Below are 16,752 nucleotides of genomic sequence, written 5' to 3' on the forward strand. Positions count from 1 at the left end.
TATGCTCAACTGTAGGGATTTCCTCCCACCAAGGCTAACCTGATGGCTGTCACTGCTAAGTGTCCCAATATGATATACTCCTTCCGACAAACCATTTACCTCATAAGGGATGGACTCAGTGACCATTTTCACTCTGGAGAGGCGAGGTATCCTTACCCCTGGTAACAAGAGCCACTAACATGATTATTAATAATTGTGGTGTGCCCCTTACCAATCTATTTCTTGTGTCAAGAGTGAGGGGAGAATCTTCCAGGACCAGTTGGGAGACATACATGTCTTCAGAAGAGACATTTATTCTGAGTTTGGATATGATTTCCTGTCATGCTTTTACCAACACTACCATCTGTGGACTTACCTGTGTGCTAACATGAGACTCGACAGTGCCTCTCATGAATAAAACCACTTCCCAGCAAAAGTTATTCAATTCGCTGGCGACCAAGGGCTTCTCTAATTCTTAACATGTACCCTTGCCATCTCGCAGAAGCAGCCAGGTCCACAAAATGGTGAAACAGCCTATGACAACAGACAAGGGTCCAGCTGGGAGTTACCATGTTGCGAGAGTAGGCTGTTGCTGTGAAATGCAGTTTATCAGCTGATCCAGCCCTCTTCCAACTGGGTACTGGATGTGACACTTCTCACAACAACAACTAATGACCTCTCAACATTTTGTTTCCTGTCTCTAAGACTGGGAGCTGCTAAAAGTGTTTGTGTCCAAGGAAAGCATACTCCTACCAACAGGCATAAAAAATGGTGCCTCTGAAATGGGAGGTGAAATTGCAGAAATAATCTATTATTCTAATTCATTAAAATGAATTTATAATAATAATAATAATAGCTAACATTTGGATACTTTGTGTGGCAGGTACTAGTCTAAGCACCTTGTCTATATTTGCCCATTTAATCCTCGCAAAACCCTAAGACGTAGGTACTATCATTATCCTCATTTTACAAATGAGGAAACTAAGGTACAGAGAGGTTAAGTAAATTGCCTGAGATCACAGGGCTTGGTAGTGCTACAACCAGGATATGAATCGAAACAGTCTGATTCCAGAACTCATGCTCACTATACTGCCTCTCATGAATTCCTGAAGGGCACCAACTATGTCTTACTCTTGTTTGTACACCTCGTGCCCAGAGCACCTCAAATATTTGTGGAATGAATTAAAATGTATAATTTTCTCCTAGTCATCCAAGAAAAAGTCCTTCATAAGTAATGTAGGTTTTCCGTCAGTAATTACAGAACTGAATCTAGAAAGGGTCTTTCATAAACATGGGAGACTAAAATTAAATTTCTAATAATAAATTCAAAGAGCTCTGAAGAATTTTACCATGCAGAAAAAACTAATAATTTTTTTTAGTAGCCAAGTACTGTAGTGAACTCAGTCAGGAACAAAAAGTCTTTACCAAGGAATCAATACCCTCTAAGAGAGAGACTAAATGTCATAATTTATCCCCAGTAAATGCATACTAAATTAATCCCATCTATCAAAAACTGAAATACAGATCAGTGTTTTGAAGGCAAAAGTAAAAAGACAGTCTTTAAACAAAAATTTAATCCTAAGAGCCAACTCTGTCAAGATTAATCAATTAAAACAAATAAAGCCACATTGCTCAATAAAATCAGCTGTTTAAGCAACAAAATTTAATCAATTATATATAAAAAGTATTAGTCATTACCTTTAGAACAATTAAGTGTTCGCCATACGTATTAAAAGCATTAAATTCTTTACAGTAGATAGTACATGATGTGAATTTATAAAAGCTAAAAGTACTTAAAAATAACTATTTATATAGAAATTTAAGTGATTAGAAATAAAAATGTATATTTTATACAAGTACATTTAATTAGCAAGAGAATAATGAACCATAGGGTGCAAGTTGTACTGGGAAGAAGTGGGGGTTGATGAACTGTCACCACCTTCAGCTTCTCCCACTCTAACAATTTACATCACATAGCTGGGTTTCGACTGCATCCTACATACCACTGTCCCACCTGGATAGGTCCACAATCCCTCACCCAAAGTCCCTGAAACAAAATGTCTTTCCAAATTTAAAATTTTTTATTTTAGGAAGATGCATTTTACCCAGCACTCCAGCAGGATATGGGGCAGTACCCTGTAATCAAACACATTAATATTTCTGCAGCAAAATGCAAGAATATTCACATTAAGTGGAATAAAGAAAGACTATAAATAATCTCATCAGTTTGGGTCAGGTTTATGAGTCTGAAAAAACATTGTCTTATGAGCTTTTAGGAGTTTTAAATAGTAGGGAAAGGACTATAGATTTGTATCACCATATTGCCCTCAATCTGCTCATTTCCTCCTTGAGAAGTGATGATGGCTTCCTTACTTGCCATATTCGGTTACAACACTAACTTCTACGCTAGTCTAGAATTGGCAACACCTTTGGAAATCATTTAGTCAAACTCCTTACTTCATTGCTTAGGAACTAAAGCCCAGCGAGATGGGATAACTTCCTAGGGTCACACTATTCCCTACTGACAGATGAAACTAGAACATATAGGTCTCCTGTCTCCCAGGCTTTCTGTTTGTTCATTCGTTCATTCATTTTTTTCTCTCTCAATTCAAAGTGATTTTTTAGTTTTCCAAAATAATGAAATAATTATAGACTCACAGAAAGTTGCAAAAATAGTATTAAAAAAGAGTCCTATATATCCTTCATCCAGTTTCTACCAATATATAGCTGTAGTACAATATTAAAACAAAAAAAAATAACATAGGTATATTAGTGTTAACAAAATTACAGCGCTTATTCCATTTTCATCATTTTGTTCAACTGCATTTATTTGTGTGAGAAGGTGTATACAATTCTGTGCAACTTTATCCCATGGACAGATTCATGTAACCACGATCCCAATCAAGGTACCAAACTGTTCCATCACCACAAAAAAGCTCTTCTGTATTTACATTACCCCCTGCTCCCCAGACTGTCCCTGATTCTGGCAACCACTCATCTGTTCTCCATCTCTATAGTTTTGTCACTTTAAGAATGTTGTATAAATGGAATCATACAAGTATACAAACTTCTGAGATTGTGTTTTTCTTTAATTGTGGTAAAATACATATAACATTTACCATATTAACCATTTTTAACTATACAGTTTTAAGTATATTCACAATGTTGTGCAGCCAATCTCCAGAACTTTTTCACCTTGTAAAACTGAAACTCTTTAACTATTAAAAACAACAACTCCCCGATTTCCCCCTCCTTCCAGCTCCTGACAACCACCATTTTACTTTCTCTGAATATGACTACTGGAAATAACTCATATAAATGGAATCATACAGTATTTGTCTTTTTATGACTGGCTTATTTCACTTAGCATCAGGTTCTTAAGATTCATCCATGTTGTAAAATGTACCAGAATTTCCTTCCTTTTTAAGGCTGGGTAATATTCCATTATATGTATATATCACATTTTGTTTATCCATTGATCTACTGATGGACATCTGGGTCGCTTCCACCTCTTGGCTATTGTGAATAAGGCTGCTAAGAATATGGGTGAACGAATATCTCTTTGAGACATGCTTTCAACTCTTTTGGATGTATATCCAGAAGTGGAACTGTTGGGTCATATGGTAATTCTATTTTTAATTTTTTAAGGAATGAAACTGACTTTTTTCAATCAGGACAATTCTTTTGAGATTCATCCAAGTTGTTGTGTGAATAGTTCATTTCTTTTCATTGTTGAGTAGCATTTCATTGTATGAATTTGTTGAAAAGACTATTCTTCCTCCACTGAACTGCTTTTGCACCTTTGTCAAAAATCAACTGGGTATGTTTGTGTTGATCAATTTCTGGGTTTTCTATTCTGTCCCATCAATCTGTCTTTTCTGTTCCTCTGCTAATACCACACTGTCTCGATCAAGGAAGCTCTATACAAGACAGTATTAGGTAAAATGATTCCTCCCCCTTTCTTCTTCTTCTTCTTAACATGATTTTAGCTATTCTAGCTCCATTCATTCTGCTCATTTTACTTTATTCACTGCTTATCCTTGCTTTTAAGGTCCTCCCTATACCTTGTAGAGGTATGACAGCCTGAGGAAGAAAGGAGAAAAAATAATCAAGAAAAAATAATGAAGGAAAAAATATGTAATATACTATCATCACCTTAAAATATTACCTATGTAAATTCTACCCATCATCTCTAATGACATCCCAATTTCTTTATGAAGGTTATGTACTATTCCAGGCCACTGTAGTCTCTTTAAATGTAATAGCTAATATGTCTCTACTACTCATTAGCCACAAATCATTTACTTACTTCTGTCAGATATTTATAAATACGGGGTGGGGCAAAAGTAGGTGTACAGTTGTGAGTACTTGAAACAGTTTATTCTTGTATAATTACTTATTAATTATTGCATTATTTCCCATATGGACAACTGTACACCTACTTTTGCCCAACCCTATATACTGGTGTCCAACAAAATATCTACTCATTAAGGGAAGCCATGTTTTGTATTTCTTTATATTCCTCCATAAGCTTCAATAAACATTGACTTAATTAATTGAGGATTATTTATCTAATTGGGGCTTACAACAGAGAGATCCTAAAAAACCTAGAAGAATAAGGGTAAAAAATTACCTAATTTCTACATTGTTCCTAGTAACAAGATCATTATTTTACCAAATCTCGATTTTAAATTTAATCTCAATTCTGAATTAAACTGTTAAAGAGTACAGTTCTAGGCTCTTTTCCCTGTTCTTGATAAGATGGTTTAGGTAAAGAAAGAGAAGGTAGTAAATAATGACTTATGGTGATTTCCTTTTTGTCTCCTGCTGTTTGCCAAAAATGTCACCATTCATCTAAATTTTAGGGCTACTAGACATGACTCATCCCTAAATACTATGTAGATTTATCCAAAAAAGTAAAATGATCAGATGGGTTAGAACATTGACTTATGTAAATACTAGAAACTCAAAATATAAAATGGGACTGTAAAAAAATTACCAAACCTGGTTTCCTATGGTCCTAAATGTATCAACAACAAGGAATCTGTGTCCTTTTGCTAATATGCTGAGAGCATCTTCCTCCTTAATTAGCAATGCTTTGCTGTCAAGATCTCAACAAAGTAAGATGCGTAGTATGTGAAATAACATAGCTGCCCAATGCTGTTTTTAGCTACAATTTACAATAATCACAATCTGCCTACCCTATGGATCAAATGCCTATCTGTACATAGTGTATATAGATATACAGGATGGGGCAAAGGTACGTTTACAGTTGTGAATACAAAGAACAGTTTATTCTTGTATTATTATTTATTAATTATTGTATTATTTTCCATACAAACAACCTATTTTTGCCCCACCCTGTATACATACCTCCCTAAAAGTTTTTGCTCATCAGGTACCTGTGAGTGAACTTTAAATAACTTGCAACACACACTATCTGCATGTAATAAAACTATATGTAGATTAGCTTTCTTTCCTTACAAAATAAAGCAATTCATAGATGTTACTGCAACAGCTTTGCTGGAACTTATTTTGTTCCTCTCCAATTCTTTCACTGTAGTATGGAACTAGGTATGCAGGGTAGGCTACAATCAGGAAAGTTTCAAAGCTATCAGCCTTGTGTTTCTGGTGGCCTCAGAAGAAATCTTCTCCAAGACCCCATCTGATAGTTTGGCAATTAACAAGATGAATTGGAACTCTTAGAATATACATATTAATAAGGCTCTTTTTAGTTCTGCCCTTTTCACTTCAGTGCTTTATTACAGAGACTGCAATATGCACAATGTAATATGCTATTACAACTCCCAATGCTAACACTACCATTCCTATCACACACACATCCACACACTACTTGATTAGCAAAAATTAAGACACCTCTGCCCAGCTAGGCGTGGCTCAGCGGTTGAGCATCAACCTAGGATCCAGGTGATTGGGGTTCGATTCCAGGTCAGGGCACATGTCCGGGTTGCGGGCTCAATTCCCAGTTATGCAGGAGGCAGCCGATCAATCACTCTCTCATCATTGATGTTTCTCTCTCTCTCCCTCTCCTTTCCTCTCTCTGAAATCAATAAAGATATATTTTTTTAAAAGAAAAAAAAAAAGATACCTTATTATTCTGGTGTTGTGAGGACATGGAGTAACTTGAGTTTAGACACTGCTCATGAGAGTGTAAACTGGTACAACCACTCTAGAAAACAATTTGGTATTACCTACTAAAGCTGAACATGTGCATATATTCCTATACCTATTCTCTCAAGACAAGTACACCAGGATACACATGCAAGAATACTCACAGCAGTATTTTTCATAAGACCAAAAAATGCAAACAACCCAAAAGCTGACTGAAAAAAGACTGGCGTATTCACCAATAGGATTTTATACACCAGTGAAAAATGAATGAAGTCCAGTTAAACACAACATAGATGAATCTTAGAAACGATGATGAATTAAAAGAGCAAGTCATAACAGACTATATGCAATAAACTACCATATTAATAAATTTCAAAAAGATGAAAAATTAAACCTGTTATTATTTAGGGAAACACTCATGCAATTTTAAGAAGGAAAAATAAACACAAAATTCAGTATACTTGGGGTCAGGAAGATGGGCCCGGGAGTAATTCAGCTTCAAGAGGACTGGTAAAGTTATAGTTCTTAAATTGGATGATAAACTCATTAGTTCCCTTATTAAGCTTTAATATGTGTGTGTGTGTTGAGTGTTTATTATATAGAATTTTTTTGAGAACTAACATTCCAGCTATAGGACAAGTTTAGCCCACTCATAAGATTACATTCTTGATAACTGGGAATGATGCCAAGAAATAAAATCACTCTACTATTGCTATTTGGTAACTTTTGTAGCAACAAAGAAATTACAAGTGTCTCAGAAAATTAAAGCAAGAGGATGGGCAAAGGAAGTGGGGGTGGCTATAAAAGAACAATGTGAGGAATCCTCGTAGAGATGGAAATGTTCTGCATCTTGACTGTATAAATGTCAATATTTTGCTTGTGATATTGTACTCTAGTTGTGCAAGATGTTACCACTGGAAAAACTAGCTAACTGGTACACTGGATCTCTCTGTATTATTTCTTCCAACCACAATTGATCTACAATTATCTCAAAGTAAAAATTTAATTAAAAAAAACATAAAAAGAGATAATTTTCACCCAGGGTTTCAACACTTTGGCACTACTGACATTAGGGCACATAATTTTTCATTGTTAGGGACTGCCCTGGGCATTGTAGGGTGTTTAACAGCATCCCCTGGCCTTTATCCACTAAATGCCAGTAACATACCCCAGTTGTGACAAGATCTCCATACACTGCCAAATGTTCCCTAGGGGGCAAAACTGCCCCATTAGAGAACTGCTCTAGTCATAAAAGCAAAGAAGAGCTGTGGAAATGTTCCTCAAGATTGAAGGAGACTAAAGAGACATGACAACTGCAATAGCTGATCTTAGACTGGATCCTGTACTAGAAGAGGAAAGAATGCTTTTATAAAGGGAATTATTAGGTAGATTAACAAAATTGGAATATCTATGATAGATTAAATAAAAGTACTGTACCAACATTAAATATTCCTAAGTTGATTACTGTAACATAATTATGTCAATAATATTTCTATGCTTAGGAAATGCACAATAAAGTATTTAGGAGTAAATGACCATGATATATACAATCTACCCTCAAATGATTCAGGAAAAATATATATGTGTATGTGTGTATATATGTTTTACCTATACATGTGAATAGTATTTGTATATACATTATAGGTGAATCTGATGAAAGGATATACAGGTGTGTTCACTGTATTATTTTTATTCTTGCAACTTTTCAGTAGTTTGAAATTATTTACAAATAAAAAGGTATGGTGGTGTGTTTTTATTTTAAGTGGAAGCAAGAGTTGTGGTCCTTAAAATCCTAATGGGAGGCTTCAAAGTAGTCCAGCATAAGTGATAAAAATCCCAAGAGGATAATGACTACTGACTGGATAAATTCCTACTTCAAGCCTGAGGCACCCGTTGAAAAGAACTATCTACCTTCAGCCTATCTCCCCTCCCCATTCTTTCTAGAGGTGACCTCTTAAATAGTACAGAATTGAAAATGAATCCATCCCACTTTTTAAAGATCGTTTCTAGCAAGTGACTCAAACTCACGTCCCCACTCAGTTCCTCCACTAACCACTGAGGCATCTTCATCCTCAATCCAGCAAAAACGCAAAAAGCATACACGGGTTTGTTAAAACCACCAAAAACAAAAAACCCACCCACTTATCCGCTCAACTGAGCAGAGAGTTAGAATGTTAAGGTGAGCGGACTAGAGAAGAGACATCACCCAATGTCCAGGAGGGCTGAGGAACGGAGGAGGTAAAAAGAGACAAGCAGGGGGCCAGCCTGAGGGAGGCGGGAACGGTGCGTCGGTTGGAAAAAGGGACTCGAGTGCGCGCGCGTGTGCGGGGGCAGGAGGAGCTCACCTGGCCGTGGTAAGCAGAGGGTGCTGCGTCCCCACCAGCTTCCGCACCTGCATAGCGATGTTGCTGAGCTCGTCGCTCAGGAGGCAGCGGAGGCTCATGAAGGACGTGGGATAGCCCACGATCTTCTCCGCCTCCGATACCACTTGATTCCAGTAGGCCGGGGACTTGGAGGACTGGCCACGCCAGGAGCCCACCGGGACGGGGCCGAGGGACGGGGACCACCGCAGGAGACGCGGGGGTCCCGAGGCCTGGAGATAACCGGGCACGCGCAACAGCAGTTGCGGAAGGCTCATAGTTTGAGTCTGGGAGTGTCAGGGCCTTCAGGGTCTCTGGAGGTGGAGCGGGGAAACCAACCAGGGGCAGAGGAGGAACTTGCAGGGACTAGAAGGAAGCGGAGAGTCCTGACCCTCAGAGGCGCGCGGGTTCCTGGAGCTGTGACCAGAAATGAACTTTAACGGCAGCTTTCTGTAGCCTAGTCTAGACAGATAACTGCCCTAGCTCAGCACTGCCCCCGGCCTGCTGGGGTGAAAACCGCGGCCCATTCCCTCGTGGGGGACGCCATATTTAGAGGCGGGGAATGCGGCCTGCCGTAAAGACCGAGGCGGGCCGTTCTGGAGCTAAGATTGCCCCCTGCTTTACGGCACAGCCGTGAAAGCCCCGAGGGGGTGGGGCTCTGGAGGTGAAGCCCGGAAGATGCGGTTGGGTGACAGCCTCAGCTCCTCCCACCCCCTGGCCCTGGCCCTGGCCCTGGCCCTGGCCCGCGGAGGTCGAGGGTTGTGGGAACGTCGGGGTGGATTCCTGGTGTCGCTGCAGCGCCTGGAGCCCAAGCCGAGTGTCATTCATCGGAGCATTCCCGGCGCCCAGCACAGAGTGGGCACACGTAAAACTTTGTGTGACTGAACGAGGGTGTTTTTTTGCAGCGCCCACCCCGCCGCGAGAGAAGGGCGTCGGCCGCCCGCCCTGGAAAGCCCCTCGGAGCTGTCGGTCACCAGCCCCTGGCAGTGGCCTTGGGCCGGCGTGATGGCGGCCCCCGGGGCTGCGGGCCTTCAGGAGCTGTGGCCCGTCGGTGGTGGGGATGCAAAGTTCATGCGTGGGTCTGAGCTCTCGGGCCCTCAGCTCCAACCAGACAGAAGGAAGGTGGCGTGGCCCGGCCGAAAGGGTTCTTTTTCCTAAGGAATGTCCTCTGTCCTTGTCCGCTTCACTGGCCGCCTCGCTGAGGCTCCTTTAACCCCTTTGGACAGCTCAGCAGAAGCAGCCATACCTCCCGCAAGGATGCGGAGAGGCGCCTCTTTAGAAGAGCTCACCATCCAGGATTCAGAACTACCACTGACCCCAGTACTGTATTATAGCTCATGTATTCGTCCGCATAACCCTCAAAACAGCCCCATTAGGTAGGTAATATCAGTGTTCTCCGTGTTTTATATGAGGAAACTGAGGCACAGCCGAGTCCTGTAAGTTGCCTAAGGCCACACTAGGCGGGGATGTGACCCCAGACAGTCTGGTTTCTAAATCCAAGCTCATAGCTACATTACAGCCTCTCAAAAGAACAGGTTACCAAACCATTTTCCCTTATTGCTGTCAGTGTGGTTATCATTTCTGTAATGCTGCCTGTTGTTTTTTCAAGTATGCCTAGCATTCTTCCTTATTATCCCAAACAAGTGTTAAAACCCTTGTTAATAATAAAGGATGTATTATGCAGTTTTACACTCTTAAAAATAGCTTGCAAAACTCTCTTCAACTTTCATAATCCTTTCAAATTCATGATTGATATATTTTAAATTAGCACCGTGAATAATACTGGACTAGACTTAGGCTCCATTAAAAAATCGGACTTAAAAAAGGGGCAAAATAAAGAATAATTATTCACTTTGCAAAAAAGATGCTTTTCTCTATAAAAGGTTTAGCCTCAGACTCCCTTTGAATGACAAATTTCCCTTGTGATTTAAAAATCCTATTTTATTGCCAAACATTCAGTTTAGACATAACTCTTCAGGATACATTTTAGATAAAGTGAGTTATGCTCATAAGTATTAAACACAGTCTGTGCCCACAAAATAAGTAAGGGAAACTAAAGTTCAAAAATAATTCCTTTGAAAGAGATAAACTCCTGGCAATAAAATTCAGGTCTGTTCTAGATGAAAATAAACGTGGAGAGTGAGATACCTTCCCATTCCAAAATGTTCCAAGGCCTGAGCTGGGTTATCCAAGGTGAAAGAAGTCATGAAAAAACCAGGAGAGATAAAGCCTGAATGTGATATATCGTGCACCTGAGGCTGTTTCTTCGGAATCACGGTACCTCAAGACTAACTTTTCATGCAATTTCCTTAATACCAATTCACAGCATGTACTTTCATTTCTCCACAGAAGCCAAGCGCATTATTCTCTGGTCATACTCTATTAACCAAGTTTTTTTTTTTTTAATTCATGGCACTCTTGGTCCCATTTATTTTAAATAATCAGCACTTTCCTTTATACTTACAGTTAAAAGGTTGCATTATACCTAATGATAATCAGTTTTTAGAAGGTTAAAATGGTATTTGTTCTTTAATCTTGCAGATAAATATATAACTCCTTAGAGTCTCTTTGACTAAAGAGATTTCTGAATTGCTGGTGACTTTCCGAGGAGCAGGGAGAGGGCATATCTGTGGTTCTGCCCTTCCTCTCCCACTGACTACAGTCATTTTGAGGATATCTGTGAATGTGTACATAAAGAATACAGCAGGGTTTCTCAACCTTGGCTTTACTGACATTTTGGACCAGATAATTCATTGTTGTGTGTGTGGTAGGGAGAGCTTTTTTGTGCCTGGTAGGATGTTTAGCAACATCCCTGGCCTCTTCTCACTAGATTCCAGCAGTACCCCTCCAAGTTGTGACAACCAGATTTGTTTCAGGACATTGCCAAAATGTCCCCTGGGGGGCAGAATCGCCCATGAGGATACAGGGAAATGGGAGAAGCTAAAGAAAAAAATAATTTCCATCTATGACATTTATTTTACAAAGCAGCAAAAGAAAAGGTCCTGGATGTGGGCAGCCCTGCAGATTAAAGAGTGGTCATTCCACCATCTGGAAACCTTCAGCCATACACAGGGACATTTCTGCTTGGCATTAGGGTTGTTCTGGAGACAGCAAGCTGACAAAAGATGTTCCTCCTCCATCTTTCTCAGTATCCTGAAGCTGGTAAAGTAGCAATAGACTTCATTTACTGTTCTCTCTACATTCTGCTCACCTTAGAAAGAAATGAGGTCATACTTGGTGTCTCTCTCTTTTTTTAATTTTTTTATTGGCTGGAAACCTGAACCAGCCTTTGGAAACACAATGTCTTAACAAGGATGGTGTATGCTTGGACTTTGGCCTTTTCATGATTAGGTGAGTGGAAATAGATAGGGACACTGCAGCCACCCTCCTATCACCCTCAACACAATCACCTATTGTTCATGCTAAGAGAGTTATTCCAAAAGCAGATGAAAGTGTCAGGTATATCTTGGGGCAGAATGATAAAAGGAGGCAAGTAATCAGATTAGCAAAAATCCAAAAGTCTGACCACCTACTGGGTTGGCAGACTGCGGAGAACAGGAAGAACACATATTGCCAATGAGAACGTAAAATGTTGCATAGCATCTATGGAAGGGAATTTGATAACCCCTAGAAAAATTACATATATATTTACCTTTTGACCTAGAAATCCCAAAATACAAAATGACTTATGCACAAGGTTATTCACTGCAGTGTTATTTGTAATAGCAAAGGATTGAAAACAAACCAAATAACCACAAATAGGTGTCTGGTTGAATAAATTGGGGTAAAGCCCTACAATGAAACACACTGTGCAACTCTGAAAAAGAATGAGGGCCATCTCTTTAAAATGATGTGGAATGATCTCCAGAATATGTGTTGAAAAACAAAACGAAGGTGCAGAACAGTATAGTATGCATTTTTTGTAAGATAGGTGAACTATGAATATACATTTGCATATCTTTGGGATGGGAGGACATGGGTAGAAGGGACAGGCATGGAAACAGACTATTCTAAATATACCTTGACTATATAGTTTTGACTTTAGAATCATGTACATATTTTACATAAGCAATTTTAAATTCAAAAGAAAAATTTAATTCCTGAAATTTGAAAACAACTGAAGCAAATGAGCTAACTCTATATTAAGTTGGTGGCATAGACACACCAAGTAAACAATGCACTGACTTTAGAAAATACTGTTTTCCCTGTACATAGTGAATATACATAGTGGAATGTGTTCTCAGGATAAATAGACCTACAAAGAAATCTTAAACTTCATTCAGTAGTTTTATTGCTAGTAGAAATTTGATTTTTTCTTTTAAAAAATATGTTTCTAATATTCCAATAAGAAAATTACACATTTATTAAAAAAAAGAAACACACTTGCTTTGTCCCATGAAAATACCTAGAAGTAATAGTAATTTTGTTGCAATCTTTAGCATTCATATTGTACTTTCAGTACATCATTCCTTATTAAAAGGAATGAGACTCTTTGGAGGAATGGCAGCTATCAGGTCCTGGGCAAAAAAATGTTCACGATGAGCCTGAAACACCGTTTTGCCAGAAATCAAGGAACTTACTAAAGTCTAATGAGACAGGCCAAAAGGGCAAAGGGATCAGCATAAAAAAGCTCCCACTGCCTGAAAAGGGGACGATCTGAACATGAAAAAAGGGTAAGAACTTCAACTGATCGAAATTCATTGGTGACATATAAATCCTTGAGTTCATTATTGGGCATACCTAGGGCAATACTGTGAATATTTGCAATATAATGAAAGAATTGAGCATTTATCCTGCCTTTCCTGTATGAATTATATTTAGTGGTGTTTTAGCTTGGCTTACACTCTTGAAAGCTGAACCTGAGACAAGGGCTTACTTTTAGGTAGTTTATTTTGGACAGCCATCTCAGGAAACGGCAGTGAATGACGAGAGCGAAACGGGGAAAGTCAATACAAGAGTGTTCTCAAGTTAGTCATCACTGTGGGCAATAAGGCTTTGAGTCTTCTGGGACTCTTTGACTTCCCATGTAGAATATATCCCTCATAATTGTCAGCTTGATGCAAGAGAGGAACAGTTATTTACCAGTTCCCAGCTCCCAGCTCCCACTGGTCCAAATTTCCCACTTGGGGCCTTAGCCCCCTGACACTTCTAAGCTGTCATTTAAGTGCTAGGCAGATATCCCACCCTTGTGGAGTTAAGGGAACTCAGGGGCAAAACATGAGGTGTGCACAGCACATATGAGAAGAGGCGCTTTAGGTTACAACTGCAGAAAGCAGGCTGCTTCAGCAATGGCTGTGGTAAGAGGCAGCTGAGAGGACGTGAGGCAGGGGACAAGTCTCTTCTGATGGACTAACCAGATGGCCCAGGCTGATGAGGGAAAGTTCTTCTTTATAAAATAATGCCCTGTAATAAAGGAGGAAAAAAGATAGGATTAGGAAACCACCATATTTTGATGCCTTATGAAATAGCCAATTCAGGCAACAGTGGTCAATAGGTGAAAGGCTGATGGGGAACTTTGCAAACGAAGCCTTGGGCTGATAACCACCTGCAGTCACTAATGAAACTCAGCATCACTAGAAGTGGGGAGTCTACACAGATGTGCCTCCTGATGTGCATTATGAAGTACACAGAACCACCTATGAAATATTTTTGCCAAAGTAGCTGAATCTAAATCTCATAAGGTCCTTAGTACTAACTCCCATGGAGACATAGAAGGGAACAAAACAAGTGAAATAGCTTCACAAAGAAGCAAACAGGCCAGTGCAGCATATCAGATTCTACAAGCCAACTGACTGGATTTCTTTAACTAGACGAAGGGAGAAGACAGGAGTGAGTGGAAGGACTTCTCGAGATTGAAAGATTTTGGGAGGCATAACAGACTAAGTGTAATGTGTGGGCCTTGTTTGGATCCTGATTCTAACAAATTTACCTGTAAAACATAAATTCTGAGACAAGTAAATAAATTTGAATTATAGTTTTGATATATGAGATATTGCAAAGAAATCATTAATTTTATGTGTAAGTCTATAAAATATGCATATTTTTAAGCAATACATACTAAAGTGTATAGGAATAAAATAATGCAATGTCAGGGGTTCGCTTTAAGACTTTAGAGGGAAAATAGATGAAGCGGGTGTGCTAAATCTAGAAAGTTCCTGGATGATGGGTACATGGTATTCATTATACTGCACTATTTTGTGTATGTTTGAATATTTTCATAATAAAAAAATTTTTTTAAAGTAAATATCCTCATCCCTTTTTCTTTACAAATGGAAGGAAATAAAATGACTCGCCCAAAGTCATAAACCTGGAACATGGTGGTGGAACTGAAGCTCAGACTCGCCCGGCTGGGCTTGGCTCAGGGGTTGAGCATCGACCTCGGATCCAGGAGATCGCAGTTTGATTCCCTCTCTCATCACTGATGTTTCTCTCTCTCTCTCTCCCTCTCCCTTCCTCTCTCTGAAGTCAATAATGAATAAACGTGGCTTAAAAAAAAAAAAGCTCAGACTTATCTCAACCCCCCCCCCCCCCCCCGTATCTTGTCTTCAGAACCTGAATGCACTTGTTTTCCAACCTCAGGCACACGTAACTGCTTCTGACACACTTGCATAACTGGTCCATGAGTTGTTCTTTTCTGTTTTATTATGGGGGTAGGCAGCCTCCAAGATAGTACCCAAGATGGTCATTCATTGTAATGCCCCCTGCCTTCTGGGGGTCGCACCCTGCGTGGTTCCCCTCCACACTGTCTCAAGGTTGGTTTGTGCAACCAATAGCATCCATCAGCGATGATGGTGTGTCATGTTCCTATATTAGTTTTATAAAAGACATTGTGGCTTCCAAGGTCCTCTCTCTCTCTCTTTCTCTCTCCCCTTACTTGATCTGAGAGGAGTCACAAAGTATGGGATGATTTGTTATGCTGCTATAAATAACTAATACAATTATCTATTAATCTTTGCATAAAATAAAACATACAGTGAACCTGCCACCAACACAAGAACTAGAATATGGACAACAGCTTATGTCTGTCTGTGTGGCCTGTCTTCATCCCATTCTTATTTTCTCAACCTAAAGTTGTCCTGATTCTTATATTTATCATTGGCCATGATTTTTCAAAAACACAGTTTAATAACAATATATGTATTTCTTTTTTCTTTTATTTTAATCCTCACCTGAGGATTTTTTTTTTTTCCATTGCTTTTTCAGAGAGAGTGGAAGGGAGAGAGAGAGGGAGAGAGAAACACATCAGTTGGTTGCCTGCTGCTCTCACCCCGACTGGGGGGAGCCTGCAACCAAGGTACATGCCCTTGGGCCAGAATTGAACCCAGAACCCTTCAGTCAATGGGCCAACACTCTAATCACTGAGCCAAACCGGCCCTTGCAACAATATATGTAATTCTAAAAGGTAGTTTGTTATTTTTAACTTAAAAAAGACGATACATGCTAGATGTAATTTTCTTTACTTTTTTATTTACTCAATATTATTTTGCTGAGATTCACCAATTTTCTTGTGAATAGTGGTAGCTCATTTGTATTGACTGCTTTAACACATCCATTGGGTGAATATTCCACACTATCCATTCTCCTGTCAATGGACATTTGGATTGCTTCTGGATTTTTTTCTATTACAACAATGTTTCCATGAACAGATTTACAAATACCTCCAAGAGTTATGTCTAGCACTGGAATCACTGGGTTGTAATATTCAACTTGAATAGATGGCAAAGAGCTTTCCAACATGGCTTTACACTTCCACCAGCCATTTACAAGAGATTCTGTTGATCAAACCCTCTCAACACCTAATATTGTCAGACTTCTTAAAATTTTCAGCAAATGGGTGTAAAATGGAATTTCATTACAATATAGATCAGCATTTCCCTCATCACGAGGAAGATTGCTAAATGTCCTTCCCATTTTGCACATTAGCTCCCAAAGATGATGTAGGGAAGCATCTATGACTAAAATTATTCATTGTAATTTCCTTTTGGGTTTAATATTTAGGTCATCCCTTCTCAGATCCTCACTTTCCATGTTCACAATAGTACTTTCTTGCCATCTCCTTCCAACGTTCTCAGTGTTTGACCTAAAACAGCCATAGTTAGGGAGGAAAGGACCAAGACCAACACTCCTTTTTTCCTAGTTTGTCACCCTACAGGGCAGCAAAGTGGAATTGACCAGCAATGCTGCTAGTTAATTTCACACTAGGATTAGCTCAATTAAAAGTTGGCCCTTTTCTTTTACAAAGGCTCTTTCCAACAAAAAATTTTCTTTCAGGAACTTGGAA

General features: G+C 39.3%; 1 protein-coding gene across 1 annotated transcript in view; it reads right to left on the bottom strand.

The window, feature by feature from the left end:
* Window positions 1-9,043, bottom strand: part of PDSS2 (decaprenyl diphosphate synthase subunit 2) — a 184,043-nt gene extending 175,000 nt beyond the window's left edge. The window contains exon 1 of the mRNA XM_081141589.1: window positions 8,457-9,043. Within this exon, the coding sequence (XP_080997715.1) occupies window positions 8,457-8,749 (293 nt within the window). The 5' untranslated portion in view covers window positions 8,750-9,043. The remainder of the gene's footprint in view (window positions 1-8,456) is intronic.
* Between the last annotated feature and the right edge of the window lie 7,709 nt (window positions 9,044-16,752).

This window comes from Miniopterus schreibersii (genome assembly GCF_964146895.1).
Source record: "Miniopterus schreibersii genome assembly, chromosome: 6".
NCBI lineage: Eukaryota > Metazoa > Chordata > Mammalia > Chiroptera > Miniopteridae > Miniopterus > Miniopterus schreibersii.